The 16,377-nt window shown below is 42.9% G+C and overlaps 1 protein-coding gene across 12 annotated transcripts in view; it reads right to left on the bottom strand.

The window, feature by feature from the left end:
* The window catches only part of USP49 (ubiquitin specific peptidase 49), a 34,909-nt gene that overhangs the window by 8,920 nt on the left and 9,612 nt on the right, over positions 1-16,377 (bottom strand). For 7 of the 12 annotated variants that reach the window (XM_080568896.1, XM_080568897.1, XM_080568889.1 and 4 more), the window contains exons 2-7: positions 15,486-15,569; positions 7,570-7,714; positions 5,251-6,661; positions 3,214-3,418; positions 1,491-1,599; positions 531-736 (exon numbers count right to left, since the gene is read on the bottom strand). In XM_080568896.1, the coding sequence (XP_080425022.1) occupies positions 531-736; positions 1,491-1,599; positions 3,214-3,418; positions 5,251-6,633 (1,903 nt within the window). In that variant the 5' untranslated portion in view covers positions 6,634-6,661; positions 7,570-7,714; positions 15,486-15,569. Of the gene's footprint in view, positions 1-530; positions 737-1,490; positions 1,600-3,213; positions 3,419-5,250; positions 6,662-7,569; positions 7,715-8,988; positions 10,086-15,485; positions 15,570-16,050; positions 16,119-16,377 lie in introns of all 12 variants that reach the window. The other 5 variants (XM_080568893.1, XM_080568894.1, XM_080568890.1 and 2 more) reach the window with 4 other exon arrangements.

Here is a 16,377-nt window from a genome sequence, read left to right as displayed (position 1 = left end):
ATTGCGTATTATAGCCCAAAAACTCAATTAGGAAAATAAGAATTCCCCGGAGACAGACAATCTGTACCTCTTTCTGCATCAGTTAAAAGGCAGAATCAATGCTGATTCAGCTGCAGAAAGACGACTGCTGGAAATTCACAAAAACCCTGCGGATGTTATTCATGAATAGTCCCTGTCCAGTTTCAAAACACTTTCTGTTTATCTCACCATCCCAAGGATACTGAGAAAAGACACCCAGCTGGAGTAGCTCCACAGAGTTACATCCCGTGAGAAAATGAAGCATTCATGCTGTTAACAGTGAGCAATAAAAGGCATCCCGAAGTGCCGCAAAGCAAAGAGCAGCAATCTGTGGTCTTTACACAAAAAAAAATAAAACATGCTCCTAGCAATACATTCTAGGAAACAAACTACTGAACGGCAGGAAACTTGATTCCAAACAACCTTAATCATGAAGCTTTACTATGCGCTATGTCTATGGAATAAAAAACGAGATTCGTGGATTTGTTTCCCCCGAAATAAGGCACACGCACCTCCCTCCGTGTTGTAGCAATATGCTGTGTAGTGTCCTGAGCCAAACCCTTTACCATGATGCATCACCACAGCGGAGAGGTCATAGACAAAGGTCTCTTTGTCAAGAGAGGAGAGAGAGTCCCTGCAGCAGTAAGGTTCCATGTTTAGTACCTGGTCAAAGAGGACATGGACCCCAATCTTCTCACGGTGATTGCGTTCAGACCACCTGCAAACACAAGGGCACAATCAAAGGCTCGGGACCTTTCTGGGCAGCAGCAGAGGGCTGTAGGAATGGAAGATGCACTCGATAGCCATTGCCGAACAGCTTAAAGAGCTTTCCTTCAAGAGGGCATCATGATTTTTTTCCTTCTGTTTTCACTTTAACATCTACTGCAGTCATCTTTTGCATAAAACTGACTCAGTCACTGATGCCCAGTGGCTGTAGTTACAGCATTGTTGAGATTTGTAACAGCCAAACAAAGAAAACAGAACATCTACTGTGACAACCAAATGCCATTTAAAATGCTCAGTTACAGAAATATAAAAACCTCGCTTCTCATAATTGTCTACGCTAACCATTTTAGAAACCCTGTATTTTGAACTTTGCCTGCTACGCTTTATTTAACATAATACATATATTTAACTATCACAGGGGATCCAGCTTCAGCAAGTCTTTCACTCAACAGATCAGTCCATCCATCTCACAGTCACTGCTTCAAGTTGTCTCCAAGATCAGACAAATACCAGTAAGTACAATTCACAACACATTACATTGCATGTAACAAAAAACATGCTACAAGCAGGCCTTTTTTTTTTTTCCAGGTTTTAGTTAGTAGCAAGCATTACACATCTTCTCTGGGTAAAACATTTGTAGACGTGCATTTCCCAGGAAGCGAGAGAAGTTGCTGGACCCGATTAAGTACTTCTCTCCCAAAAGACAGAAGGCACCTGCCTGACACCACGCGGCGTGCGCCGCTCACCTGAATCGTTTAAGGTGCAGTCGGAGGACCTGAGGTAGCCTGTAGATCATTAACTGCTTTTTAGCTTCACTCAGAACAAGAGGTTTAGGAGAAGACTTTCGCCGTTTGCCTACCAAAAAAAACATATCAAGGAAAGATGTAATTATATTGAGAAGGAAAGAGAGCCCGTTATGAAATTTTCCTTCCAGCAGCACTAGTCCATCTCACACGCACCCATAGGATGGAAACACGAGTAAACATTTCTTATGTATTCCTTCACAGACAAGCAGCTTTCTAGGATCAAAAACCACGCTTAAAAATAAAGTATTTTTAGACATCTAGGGTTGCAGCAGTTTCAGCAGGTGAGCTACCAGCATACAAATAACACTACTTGACACTGTATTTTTTAAAATACCACTTTGATCCATTTATTAGACCACTACAACAAAGCTTACACTAGCAAACTTAGCTCCAGGATATTAATACAAGTCAGAGGAAAATGCTTCCAGCAAGGTTCCACCTCCAGGAGGAGTTCCGGCCGCTCACAAAGCAAAAGGAACCGCTGAACAGAAACTGGAGAAGAGGAGGGAAAAACGTTCCTCTTCCCAGTGATTACTCTTTCCAGGACACCGAACACACTACCATACCAGGAAGACAGGTGGCTTTCAGAGCTTCCACTAAGAAATGTACCTGTTAATTAGATTTCTGCACCTCGCTGCACCAGCTCAGAACAGATGGGTTGCTCCTCCTCTATCGCGTCTGACAAGCGGTGCCCCCAATAGTTTTTGGCACCTAGATGCAGGCTATTTATTTGCTTTTCCCTGATTTTTTTCAGCTGGTTAATGTTTCTTTAGCTGTTTAACTCTGAAGTAACTGTTAAAATTTGGGCTTCCACAAAAAAATCACAGAAGACTGAGTTAAGATAAAGGCTGTGCTCGCCCACATCGACACTTTGTGAACATTATTTGTGAATCAGAATCTGTCCAAATCGTATTTGGCTTTGTTTCAAGGACATCTAAGTCAATGGTTATTTCCTAACATTTTGGGAAGATGTTTGGTAACTGATTCACAAGTTGATAGTGTAGAGATCTCTACAAATACTTGCTATTTCAGCTGCCTAGTTGCAATGCAAGTCAAATTATTGCCATTTTCCTCCCAAGGGAATAAACATTTGCCATAAATACCTACATGAAAAAAATTCATATACAGCTTATCAAAGTAGCTGAGCTGCATGATTATACGCGAGGCTAAAATTATATTCAGAAATATAATGACCTTACACTCAGACCTGCTACAGAAGTCGTCTTCTAGCTGAGCACAGCAAAATACATGCACTCGTATAACTGGTAATATATTAACCTGAGACTCACAGAATAATGTCACTTCACTGCATTTTGACAAAATGCCTACAAAGAGATAGAAACTCTAACCTGGTGGCAGACCACGAGAACTCTGCAGTTGTGATTTCTGGTTAAAGGATCCAGTCAAGAACAGACAGCATACAAACAACTTGTTACAAAAGCTTTCCAGCCATGCAGCAGGTAAGGACTATTATTCCTTATGGTTTTCTCCTCTTGTCTCCAAATCCAATCCCCCCAAACTCTAAGTTTCCTTCCCCTTCCCCTCCAATGCAAGGGAGGGATAGGTATCGGTCACAACAGGTTTTCAGGCACAAAATACACATCAGGAACCTCTCAGAAAAAAACACAGGGCTTCTAATCATCAGAGACAGCAGCAGACTTACTGTTGCATTGGTCGCATGCATATATCCTCCCTTCCAGAGCTTCAGTCTCTGTGAACTTGGCCAACATTTCTGTCAGCATGCACTCCGTCTGGTTAACGGGGACGATCCCTTTCTCAATGGAGTGATAGCGCTCAGGAAATTCCAGGGAAAGATCCCAGAAGGGCTCAACGGTGTTGGATTTGTAGTTGCATGTTATGCAGGTGACCTGGGAACGAAATGTTGATACGCAAATGAAGTTATGTACACACACACACACCTGTAGACAGGCGGTGTTCATTCACATTCACATCTAAACTGCAAGCTTGTGCCCAAGATGAAGCACAGCTTCATGGACACAAAAACGGCCAGCTGGTCAAGAGAAACCTTCTTAGATTTAGTTTTCAGACTAGAAATGTCTTGAGCAAGTAATTTAGAGTGTTTTCTCAATTCTCCAGAAACGGAGACAATATTCACCCCTATCAGGTTCACTTCCTCAGAAGGAGATATTACAGGTGTAATACTACTTCATGGTTGGGTAATAAGCACTTTGTTTTCTCCTACAAGCAGTATGTGTTAGCAGTTATCACACAATATTCCTTCCCTAGTCTCTCTATTTTCCTTGCACATTCTAAAGTGCTGTGTATAATTCCTCTGTTTCATCTGCTAACTATATAAAAATTATTCATGAACGGAGCATGAAAGGACAAATTTAAAATGCACTTCTCCTGTCTTTCTGGAGTATTATAAATACGAACAGCAGAAAAGTTTTCAATTGATCTCAGAGGCAGCAAGCGAGAAGAAGAAGAGGTAACAAAATCAGAAAGCAGCTCCAGACTTTGCACTCTCGTGAAAACCCTCCAGCAGAAAACCAGCTTCCAACTTTGCACTGGCTTTCCAGCCGTCCACCTCCATCCTCTGACAGCACCAGTAACTTCACGATGTACTAAGTGTAGCTAGTGGATAGTGAGGGAAGTCCTCTGTGCTTGGGGAGGTTTAAAATTCAACACAGTCTCTGTACACAAGGTACACGGGGAGGATAAATAGCTTGACATGTTATTTATAATATATCGTAACAACAGGTAACTTACACTGATTTATGAACATCTTCATGCTGGTAACAGGCCTACCTAGCACACCGACCTTAGCCGTAACACACCATCTTCCAGAGCCAAGAGACAACTGAACAAAGAGCGTTTTGTTAAGCAGCACGCAACAAGTTCATGCAACGCAGCCGATTCAAACAAACCATGACTTCGAGCATTCCTTCCCTGGAAAGCCAAAAGCTTTAGCTCGAAAAATACACCTTTTAGTATTTAATGTGCACGGAAGTTCTCAGGGGTGGTAGGCACAGTAAGGCTGGCAACTCAGACAGACCACGTAGAGACTAACGGGGATGCACACGCATCGTGTGCCTCGGGGGCTGATTGTGGAAGCCCTGAAGTGTCAAGTTATGCGTGCATTCATTTCTCCTGGACAGCAAAGGCAGTCGAGGACTTTCAAACGCGCTGTGCTTTCAGGGTCAGCCTTGTGGGGAGTAATGCGTTTCAGACAAGGGAACAGCACAGGAATAAAAGACCAAGCAGCGTGACAGGGCAGGCACGTTCAGCTCCTACAGAAACATATGTTAAGCATGCTCAGCATCTCAAGATGACTTTCAAAGGCCTGCGAATAAGAAGTGTCACAGACAGCTTATTCTTTATAGCACAGGCTGACTGCCCTCTCTGTCCTTCATCGTATTCTTTCTAGTCACAGCAACAAAACCATAAAGGGACAAGAACTACAAAGACACTTTAAAAACACAATAAAAACTTAAAACTAGGGGCTCAGAACCTCTGTGCTAGTGCAGAAGTCATTCCCAAGTGGCAAACGTCCACTGAATTTACAATAGACATGAAAAGCATTGAAAACACTGACAACCTGTGCAGCAATCAGTTTTCATTCTCAGGAGACACTCCTAAGCAATTCCTCCTAAGTCTCTGGTGGTTCCTCAAGAAACAAAGCCTTCGCTTCTTGCTGTTAACAGCTCCCACCGATTTCTGTGTGAAACCAGGTGCATACCTGACTTAGCAACTGCCCGTGAAAAATGGTGTTCACCACCTTCAGGACCTGCTTGGTGAGCTTCCTCTGAGAGAAAGGGATGAGGATCCTGCGCTTCGTTCCTTCCGACTCCAGCTCCTGCTGTACTTTATCCAACAACTCGCATAGAAATTCCTGAGCGTCCTGCTGATCGTAACCCCGAAACGCTGGGATCAGACTCCACACAGAGTGCAGCATGGCAAACGGGGACACGAGCGCCCACTTGCCAGACCACATCACTCTGAAGAGGGTGTGCAATTCGTGACAGAGGGAGATGTGCTTTGAACTTGGTTCCTTGGGTTGTATCAGTTCTAAACTCCTGCTTATCGAGGAGCCACCATTTAAGCCAGCTGGCAAGCTCTGCGTGCCATATGATCCCACTTTGTCAGTCTTCCCTGACTCATTAGCAGCGGATCCATTTGCCAATTTGCCAGGCATCCTAGACTTCCCATTCACAGTTTTGGCTAAGAGTTCTTCTGTTTCACAGAGATCAAGCGTCAAAAAACATTCTCGAAATTTCTGGAGGTGACTTAGCACTTGCAGAATAGAATTCATGTAACATGTGTTTCCCAGGTTCCTTAAACCCGTGACCCCGGGAGTCATCAGAGGCTTACGCCGGATGGAATAAAACTGATTGAATCTGCTGCTCTGCATCTGCCTTGAGGTAGGGGAAGTGGTCGCCACCTCCCTGAATTTCCTTGGAATCAAGTTCTCTCTGTGCACGTGGGACAACAGCCTCGCACTCTTCCTTGGAGGAGTGTTTGCCAGCTCCTCCAAAAGCTGTCTCTTCATCTCCTGCCGCCGCTGCCTAGCTGCCTCCTTCTTCCTCTCCAACTCCTCCATTTGTTTCTTCTGTTGTATTTTTAGCTGGCCTCTGGAGCTCTTATCAAACCAGGTCCGCAGCGCCTTTGTAAGCAAGGATTGGCGCCTGTGCCAGAGAGCTGTAAGCATCTGAGACTGTCCCTGAAGGGTCCTTTGATGGTTGCACATGTCCTCTCCCAAAGCCATGGATCGCAAAGTCCTGCCACTTCGTGTCGACGGATCGTGTTTTTGACTTTTAATCGCTGACAGAGAACTTCTTAGCAGTTTCAAATCACCCTCGGGGTTATCATTCAAGACATAATCTTCACAAAGGTAACAAAATACATATAAATCATTAACTTCCATTGCCAATGGATGTCTGGTTTCTTCAAAGTGTTTAAGTGCATGCTCCTCGATGTACCTCCCACAGGCTACATGGGAGCATTTCAGACAAGCCCAGATAGATTCAGTTGTCTGGCAGTCCATGCAGTGCCACTTCTGCGGGTTCAGGATAGAATGGTCCTGGGCGAGTCGTAGCCGCCCGACATGTTTGCATCTATCCATCTCTTACAGAAGTCTTCGCTGCTTTGACCTTGGAAGGCAAAAAGAAAAAAAAAATCTTAGACCCACTTACATATTTAAAATGATCTCTTTTTGTACCAGATGTAAAGACCTATAAAAATACAGATGTCGCGTCACATCGATTCCAATTGCAGTTTTCCTTCAGCCGACTACATTATTTCTGTGCACAATATTTTTAAGAGCGGTTTTTAGTACCAGCAAAAGAGATTGGATTGACAAGCTCTGCAGAACAAAACTGTCTATCCGTCTACTAAGGATGGCCCAGACATCTGCCAGCGTGCCCTGCCCAACCCGAATGGCTCGCTTCCAGAGAGAAAAACATTAATTCAGTCCACACGTTTGATCTTTAGCTGCCCTCTTGAAATTGATACATACAAAATGAATTTGGAATTGGAATGCATGTCATCAGGAACTAGACTGAGGTTAGCAACTTTTCACAGAAGCCACAGAAATATCAGATAATCGTCATAACCAGAACTGGTCTATATGCGATCTCAAGTCCGCAGGCTTTATGTTCTACCCTCAAATTCTCCGATTTCCCTCACCCTCCCAAACATTTTAATGTTTAAAAATCAGCAGAGGAAAAAAATGAGATGTGTAACACCTTGTTAGAGTAAACCTAACGGAACGTCTGCATGAACACACGTCAACAGAAAAAGCTGATTTACTAAATTACTATATTGTCACTGCAGAGAAATCAAAGCGAGATACTACAAACATAGTTGGAGTGCGAAAAAGCTTTCGCTTCATGTCCTACATCCATGTGTTTTATAAAAGCTATTCAGTTGTACAAGGAGAAGAACTAAAGCACCACTCCTCGTGCCAGCAGTGGTGTCTTTTGTGCAGTCCTGACACAAGTGAAAGAGATCAGGGCACCGAAACAGCACCCAGACCCACCCACACGCACGCATTACTCACTGAGTCATGTCTAAACATTCTTTCCTTCACGACACAACGTCCAGAGCCTGGAACATCCTCATTTCATCCAAAGGAGTCTTGGTGGTTCTTTGAAAATTTAATTACTACTTAAGTCTTCATTGTAAGGCAGCACAGCTTCAAAACCCTAGAGAGAAAATATTCTTGTGATGCACATACACTAAGAAAGCAAACAAGGTTGCTTTTGAACACAATTAGTCCCCTCAGTGCAAGAGCTACTGCGGAAAACGCATTTATTCTAGGGAACAGAATTACCTCAAAGTCAAAGCATAAATGCACTTAGGAACCCAAATACTTAGACGTTAAAAAAAAAAAAATCACATGGAAGATGCACTTGGAATTTCATTTTTCTGCTTTTGTTTCTGATAATCTATAAATCTGCTGATCACATGTAGCCTCTCCATCATAAGTCTTTTGTAGTGGATGACCCAACATATGGCAGGGAAAAAATCCGAGCAGAAAAACTGAGTAAAAACATGCACCTCCTGAGATCACTTCAATTTTGGCTGTTTCGATAACTTGGTGAAAGAAGGGGGGTGGAGATGAAAAAAAAACTGTCCTGAATTAAATTTCATTTCTAAATGATTTTTTCAAACAACAAAAATGAAGAAAAGAATAGTTGTCAAGTGTAAACTGCAACTAAATAAGAACTATAGAGGAAAGAAAAATAGGAAAAACCTGCATTTTGCCAAGGGCAAAAAAGGCTGTAAAAAATGTATCTGTTATAACAATCCACGAAAGAATAAATTAATTTGCTTACATATCTCTGCCTACAGTACTTCAATACAATACAAAGTGATACGGGGGACAGCAATAACATGCACAAAGTGGCTACAGATGTCACAGACAGTGTCAGATCAGGCATTTAAAATAATTAGTTAAAAAAACACTTTACGAGGGACAGAGTTTAACATAACAAAGACAACAGCACACCTCTCAAAAGCTTTAGGATAGATATTGAACAACCGCCTCTGAATGGTATACAGAAAACCTACCTGACCAGGCTAAGAAAACTTATGTTTAATGGTCCTAAAATGATGCAAATTTACCTCAATTGCTAACTTTTTCCACTGATATCACTGCTAAAGATATCTGTTAAAGAAAATATATATATATATATATATAAAATAATATATATATCAAAGCTTTTCTGTTCTTTAACTCTCCTCATCTTCAGATTAAAGCTCAAGTGGCCACTTCAGAATTCATCTTAATACGGTGATTTTTCAGTGTCTAAATAACCTTTTTAGTTGTTTATTTGCAATAGTTAAAAAAAAAAAATTGCTACACCTCTCACTCGGACGGTGTTCATTCGCTCAGAAATCCTAGGACCTGGAGAGACTTTTGGAAATGCTACAGTAAACAAAGGATGGGTTCGGTCTCCTCCTTCCGAGTTCTCACCTTTCTCTCGCCTTCCTCCCAGACCTCTTTTCCCCCTTCTTCTTCATTTTCCTGCTCAAGTCTTGACGGAAAATTGTGGAATAATCCTGTCTAGCCTTGGTGAGACCAAGTGGCAGAGATTCCAGCTTGAAAGAGTATAGACACTATGGTAACATTGACAGCCTTCATTTACATAAAAGAATACTAATTATGTTGTATCATCAACATCTGTGATTCTGCTCACTGCCATATGCGACAGTGTTGGGAATTTAACCCTTGAGTCTCACAGGCATATCCGATATTTGTTCCATCGAACAAAAAACGGGCCTTCTGGATATTATTTCCTAGAGATGGATTAAACAGCTGCCCAGCGCAGTCACTCACCAGCTCTGCAAGGTCTCGGGACATAATATTTTCCAAGAGCACTGAATTTATCCTCAATTTCCAAGAAAAAAAAAAAAAAAGAAGAAATAATGCTGATATGTTGCTAGTTTCAGCTGGGTAACAGGCTACAAGGAAATCAATCACACAGCAGATACAGCGCATTAAAGAATCATGTTTAACAATGAACTAGGCTGTCAGTATATAAATTACAAGCCTTTTGTCAACCGCTTTTGCTTTTCCTGTGTGGGCCAGCAAGATTTCCTGTTCAAAAAGGGGACAGATATTTTAACAACTTTGGTCGGTTAACAAGGCAGCTTTGTTGCACCTTAGCTCAGTTATTCTCAGGACAAAAGCATCTTTGATGCTGCCTGTGATGTTCCCCACCTGTTTCTCTTTAGGTATCTACGAACACTTCCCTTGCAAATCTAAGCCCTATTAAAAAAATCCCACATACACTGGGCTGCTCTGCAAGTTAGAAGTAAACGGTGCTTTTTTTTAACCCAAAAGACTTAAATTATGCATCTTTTCCACTTCCCCTCCCAAGGGTGTTGTCAGATAAGATCCCCTACTTCTCCTCGGTGTGGTTTTAATGCCAAAACTGTGCAGGGAGAGCAGCCTGCCCAGCCAGCCTGCCCGAGCACCGCGCCGCTCGCTGAGCCTCTGCCGCGCTCCACATTTCAGATTTTCTCCTTCACGTTACAGATGCACGTTACCAACTCACGTTTTTTTGACTCCTTCCATGAAAAAAAAAAAGAAAAAAATGAAAAGAGGCTCTCCGGCATTGTGCAACACGTACCGATGGCAGCTGGAGCGTCTGCAGGTTCAGCCTCGCCACCCCACACGCAAACTGATTACTAAATAAGTCAGGGAAAGACACATGCACACAATTAAGACCAAAATTTGTTCCTCTGTTCCATGTAGGTAAACAAACAGCTTGCCACAACCTCCTAGAAAGGATAAAAACACCGCGCTAGCAGGAGAAATTAAAGAGCTCTGATTAAAGGAAAACACAAAGATGAGTCAGAACCCGTACACGGTCGCACAAGGCAGGGAGGGGGGGAACCCTGCCAAGATTACAGAGTTGGAGCCATTTAAGATAAAGCAACAACCGAACGCAAGTTTCTGTGGTTGATGTGACAGTCTAGGATAAGCCATGAGCAGGCAGCCAGCGTAATGATGGCGAATTAACAGCTTGCATTTGAAGGTCTCGGAAGGAAACTAAAAGGACTCCTCTCTTGGCAATCACAATATAACATTCTAGTAATGAAATATAATTTTTTTTTCTTGGTTTTACGATTTCTTCCATCAAGGTGGATCTCATTTGAAGAGATGCCTACATGGCTATAGCTGGCCCTTCCTGCCTGCCTGGACCTTTTCCAGGTAAGGGGTGGGGGCAGGAGGAACGATTTAATTGATTTCCGTGGAGCAGCGGTACCAGAATCGCGTGGAGCTGTATTACAACCAGCCAGCTCTTCCTGGACTACCAGGCCAGGAACGTTCCAGAGACAATCTGAAAAGTTCTCACCTTGCAAATCACTTACAGCATTTAAACACGAGGTCAGACCCTGCTTTCTTTACCTGTATGGCTCATAAGCCTGGGAAAGCTTATTGCAAGATCCTGTAACTACTTCAAGAACCAAATGCAGCAGAAAATCTTAACACTAGAAGAGTGTTAAAATAAAACACATGACTTTATTATATTCCTTTGTACCATTGTTACACATTTGGAAACTGATTAAAGACATCTGTGCAGATCTGTTGACATTTGCTACTTTCTTTTTCTAAATAAATGTCCGTGAAGTGTAAAAAAAAAAAAAGTTTATGGATCAGGAAAGGCGCTGGATGCTTTGCCTTGGAAACTAGGTGCACTTCCCGTTTGTTCAAGGGTTGGCTCCAGAACAAGTAAGAGCCCGGAATCCCGGCACAAAATCCTTCAGCCGCGATCTGGAAGTCATCTTTAAAAGACAGGTGGGAAGCTCAGACTGAATGATTCTTTCATTCATTTATCCCTCTCCCGGGAGTGGCAATAGTGAAACACAGCAGCATTTCACCAGTCCGCGGGGAATTGCTATCGCATTAAATAAAACACACCTTTTTTGCGATTCTCATTTTGTTTTAAAACACTGCAGGAAAAACATCCTGAGATATTCTTGGTTTCCATCAGAACTAGATATCCTACACTGCATTTTATCACAGAAGTATAAAAATCTTCGATGCAAAAATCAAGAACCTTCCAGGCACCCCTGCCCCCAAACAATTTTCTCCAAACAACTTTAGAGTGGAACTTCTAGCCTGCTGCAAATACTCGAAAATGCAAATTAAGGAGATATCAGAGAGAATATATAGCTAAAAATTGCACACAATTACTCAAAAACTTTATTCCTCTGATTATTTTAACCTACCCATTTGCGAGGAACCAATTATTCAACCAGATGTCTAATGAAAACATGTAATCTGAGCTGCTCGGAAGATGGTGAAAAAAGCTCCCTGCTGAAGACAGCCATGTCCCTCCGCCAGCAAAAGCCTTCCACGTGCTCACAGCAAAACTCCTACCCCGCGTTCGGTTCCCAGAGCGTGTGGGAGCCAAGAAACGGCACCTTGCGAACCGAAACATTGTGCAATTGATGTTCCTTTAGGGAAAAGGAAGAGCTAGAACAAGGAACGAGCATCACGGCCACATCACCTGGGCAGGTGTTGTCTGTCCTTACAAAGTTGGGCACGGTCCAGAGCTACTAGCTCGGGCAGCACAGCAGAAAACACTCCACAAGCTCTCCCTCCGCTTCTTCTCCCAAGAGCCATCCGCTTGGCAGAGCAAGAATGGGTTTGGGTTTCTCCCTTTACTCCTCCAGTCCAAGCCCTGCTGGTTTCAGGCTTTCAGATTGCGCCTCCAAAGATTAACAGCAGCCCTAGAGATTTTTTTTCAATTATACTGAAAGCATGTTTTATTAAAAATTGTCAGCTTTATATCCTACGGTGGCTGGCTTCTCTCTATCCAAGATGACACACTACCAAGTTAGTTACAGGCAAATTAACCCAACTGACAAAAAAAAAAGAAGTAACGCTCGGAAAATTTACAGATGATTAGGTATACGGGGTTTCTTTGAAAAGGCAAGCAAAGCAATGAATTAAATAGCTACTGTGAATACATGAATAAACCACAACTTAAGAGACACGCAGACAAATAAGGGCTCTGACTAGCTGTGACAGGAGCCTTCAGCTGTGACAGCAAAAGCAGTCACTGGTCTCACCTCCCTCCTGTCCTGGCTGCGATCACCACGAGCAGGATGGGCGCTCGCCCCGAGCTGGCCGCGAACCCCCCGGATTTTATTTCTGTGGCCATCAGCTGCAAGGGCAGCAGCACAGCAACCTCCCAGAGCCCTGAAAGGGAACTCCTCCGTCCGAATCCCAAGTTTCTGGAGTTCTGGAAGATCCCGCATCCCCGTCTGGAAGGTGGCCAGCGTCCCACACGTGCTGTCACAAGCCCGGAGGATTTCGGCTGGCTGCAAAAGACACCGCGTGCCCAACACACAGCACCACGCGTGCAGCGCCCTGCTCCAGTTCGAAGCTGTAATCACAAGGGAGCTCGACTAAAACAGGACTTTACTGCCAAATTCCACAGCAAGTTCTGTCTACTCCTTTAAGTTAATTATGATTATGTCAATGTTAACCTGCTTCTGAGAGTTCACGCTTTGCTGCGGGCTCAAATCCAGAATCTGGGGAATCAGTTTTCAAAGAAATCTTCAAATCATTGCAAAAAGAAAAAAAAATACTCAAAAGCATGGGGATTGAGGAAATCCTATTCCCTGCACTGGTGTCTTTGGTGGGAATAAATGCGATTTCTGCAGGACTCGGTTCTCTGAAGCGCCTTGGGGAAGCTCAGGCTGGTGGATGCTGGCCCACTCCTGATTTTAGAGTACAACGACGAGCACACACACCACAGCGTACCGTGCAGTTACCTTCTAACATTTCCTACTCCACAACAAAAAGAACGATTCTTAAGGGGCCCCAGTTTGTCCCTATTGCCAGCCCACCTGCAAAAACCAGCCATCCTCCCTAGGAAGTTCACGTAGTTTTAGGGGGATAACCGAAGAAGATGACACCACCTGGTTCACATTTCCATCAGCTGGTGGACGTGAGCATCCCAAAGCTTCCACACCAGAGGCATTGAGATCCCAGTCCCACAGCACCCTGGATATAAAACCCGTCTGACACCAGGCAGTGGCAGAACCCACCCATTCTCTACCCATTTACCCCAAATGCAGCTCACCAACAGACCATGCCCGCAGAAAACATAACATTTACAGGTACAATCTAACCACCAAGTATCACAGAAATTGTTAACGCTGCGTTCAATTCAGTGCTCAGAGCTTCCCCAGGAAAGGAGCAGCGATGGGAAAACATTCTCTTTTTCCCCTAAAACGCTGGAATTTTGCGTACTCCAGGAAAAGTTTTAATGTCCCACAGACTGTTTTTAAACATGACTGGCATTCTTAAATCTACGGCCTCATACAAACTGATTTTTTTTTTTTTGCTAGCACGCTGATCAAGCCTGAACAGAAATTTCAACGTTCCCCAGCCCCGTTCCTAAAGCAAGGCAATGCCTGGAGTAGCTACGAGAACCTCACCCTGCCTTTTTTGCTTTTACAGCTTACTGTGCTTGGTGAGCTGCTTTGGATACACCAGTCCAAACATCGTGTCTGCAGATAGAAACTTCCTTTACCAGAAAGGCTTGCTGACAAACTCTCAGAGAAACACCAAACTGCTTTTCTTTGGCTAGAAGAAATTTACAGCTAAGCCAGAAGAATGCACGCTGCCTGTGTCCTCGAAGACCAATCGTTCACATTTTACACAGGCCAACAAATAGTTTCAAACGTGCATGCGTCTTCCATCTGCATTCCTTCCTGATGAAGATTCTCTTAAACTAGAGACAGCTCAGCATCCACTAGGAATATATCTGGCAGTTTATGGTTTGAAAATAATCACAAAAGGGCGAAGGCAAGGCGAGTTTCTTCAGCTCACAAAGCATTTTAATACAGCCCTCCTCAAAAACTCGCCAATTTGCACTGCTATTCAAATTCCCCGGCCGTGCAAGTTTAAGCTTGAAAGTTTTAAAAAATTAAAATATTTTAAAGATGAATATTCAAGTGGAAATATTAAAAGGATGAAAAATGAATATTCTTATTAAGCCAAACCCACACCGTTTCTCGTCCAAGTACAAGAGATGAATAAAAAGAATGGTAAGATCACCTTTTGAACTTAGATTTAAGATAGTTATTTATTCTTTGGGGTCACCTTAAAACAAACAGGAAAAAAGGATCCACGTCCCACAGCTCTCTGAAACTATGGGAACTTGCTACAGAACGGCTGCTGATGTTGAAAAGCATTATTAAAATGCTATATACTTCTTAGTTCATGGTGTTCTGGAAGTTAATGTTTCTTCATTTATTGCAACACATAAAATCCCCCCTCCCTTTTCTTTCCATAGGCTTCTGAGGTTTTATTTTTGGTTTGGCTTTTTGAAGTGTTAATAAGCTGGGAAACACGATACAGATACACTGTATAACAGAGGCACTCCACATTAAAACAATTCACGATACTTCCTTTAGTCCTAGTGAAACAGTCAAAAAGGGAAAGAGTCAGTGCAGTCCTTCCACTGGTAGTTACATCTGTATAAGCCTGGAGCAATTACAGCAAATACATACAATTTGAATTATCAGAATAAAACATGAAAAAATGTTTTGCATTAGAACAGTCTGCAAGTAGATGCTAACTGCCCAATACAAAATAATAATTTCTCTTTATGAGTCAAGCAAGCAGCTTTATAGAATCCATGAATTCACAATGAATTCTATTTCCATAATTGTGACAACATCAGAGCGGCATGCCACAGCGTTTTAAAGTTTGGTACATGTTTGCCCCTGAACATCACTCATGAAAAAAACCTCTCTCTCTGCCAGAGCAGACAATAACGGAGCTGTAATGGACGTAAAATCAGCGGTGCTGAAGCCAAGTGAACAGAGCTACACCCGTTTTCACTATTTGGAAATTCAGGCTACAGTTTGTACTCCCCACCAGCCCCAAAGTGTCAGGATTCATACCCAAAGAGATGCCTTTTTGTTTCCTTTCACACTTACCACTGACCAATTGGGCAAGTATTCAAGTTTAGCGAGGCTGCTCGGATGGATGGAGTACGTGCTTACGTATTCACGGGTCAGGACCTGTGCACAAGTGAACAAGGCAGATTAAGAATAATTAACAAGGCACAAGTTAAACAAAACGAGCCGTGTTAGATTTCAAACAAAGCAGGAATAGACGAGATAAACAGCCATTCTCTTGTGTCCCCACTCACCCTACCTTATCATTCCTTTTAATCATGGCCTGCTGTGATGCAGCCAAAAAGCTGATTTTTTGTCAGAATGCAGAAAGCACTATTTCTTTCGACCATAATATTTAAAGACTGTTTTTCATATTCAGTATATATCACATTTATCACCAATTCCCACATAAACAATGCATTCAGAGTTGAGGCTGGCAGCAATAGTTCAGGCATCATATATTAAAAATACTTCAAAAACCACCCTCGACCTTTTACAGCGAGAATTCGACACAGTTTCTAGCCACCTTCACAACACCACCGCCAAAATTAAACGCAATTTCCCACTGCCTGCAAAGAGCTTCTTTAGCAAGGTCAGAGCTTACATTTTGACCTGTAGTATCTTGCTCCGTCCCCCCGATCGTTCGCAAAAACTGGTAATTGCTTCTCGCCGCTGCAGTAAAACACACAGAATTTTAACAAACCAAACCAAACCCAAACCCTTCCACCTCGCAGGTACGAGACGAAGTTTTATAGCTCCAGCACGTCAGAGAATTCTCCTGGCACTGCTCGCACACAAAACCGATGGCTGCAGCAGAGATCAATTTAACAGCCCTCGTATTCAGAAGCAGGCTAGCAGTCTCTTCGAGAATCTCTTTGTGATAGACACAAAGACGGATTATACCAGGGAGTGAATACTTGGTAAGTTATGG

This window comes from Anser brachyrhynchus (assembly GCF_964034855.1).
Source record: "Anser brachyrhynchus genome assembly, chromosome: 27".
Taxonomy (NCBI): domain Eukaryota; kingdom Metazoa; phylum Chordata; class Aves; order Anseriformes; family Anatidae; genus Anser; species Anser brachyrhynchus.
This window is presented reverse-complemented; position numbering and strand designations above follow the sequence as displayed.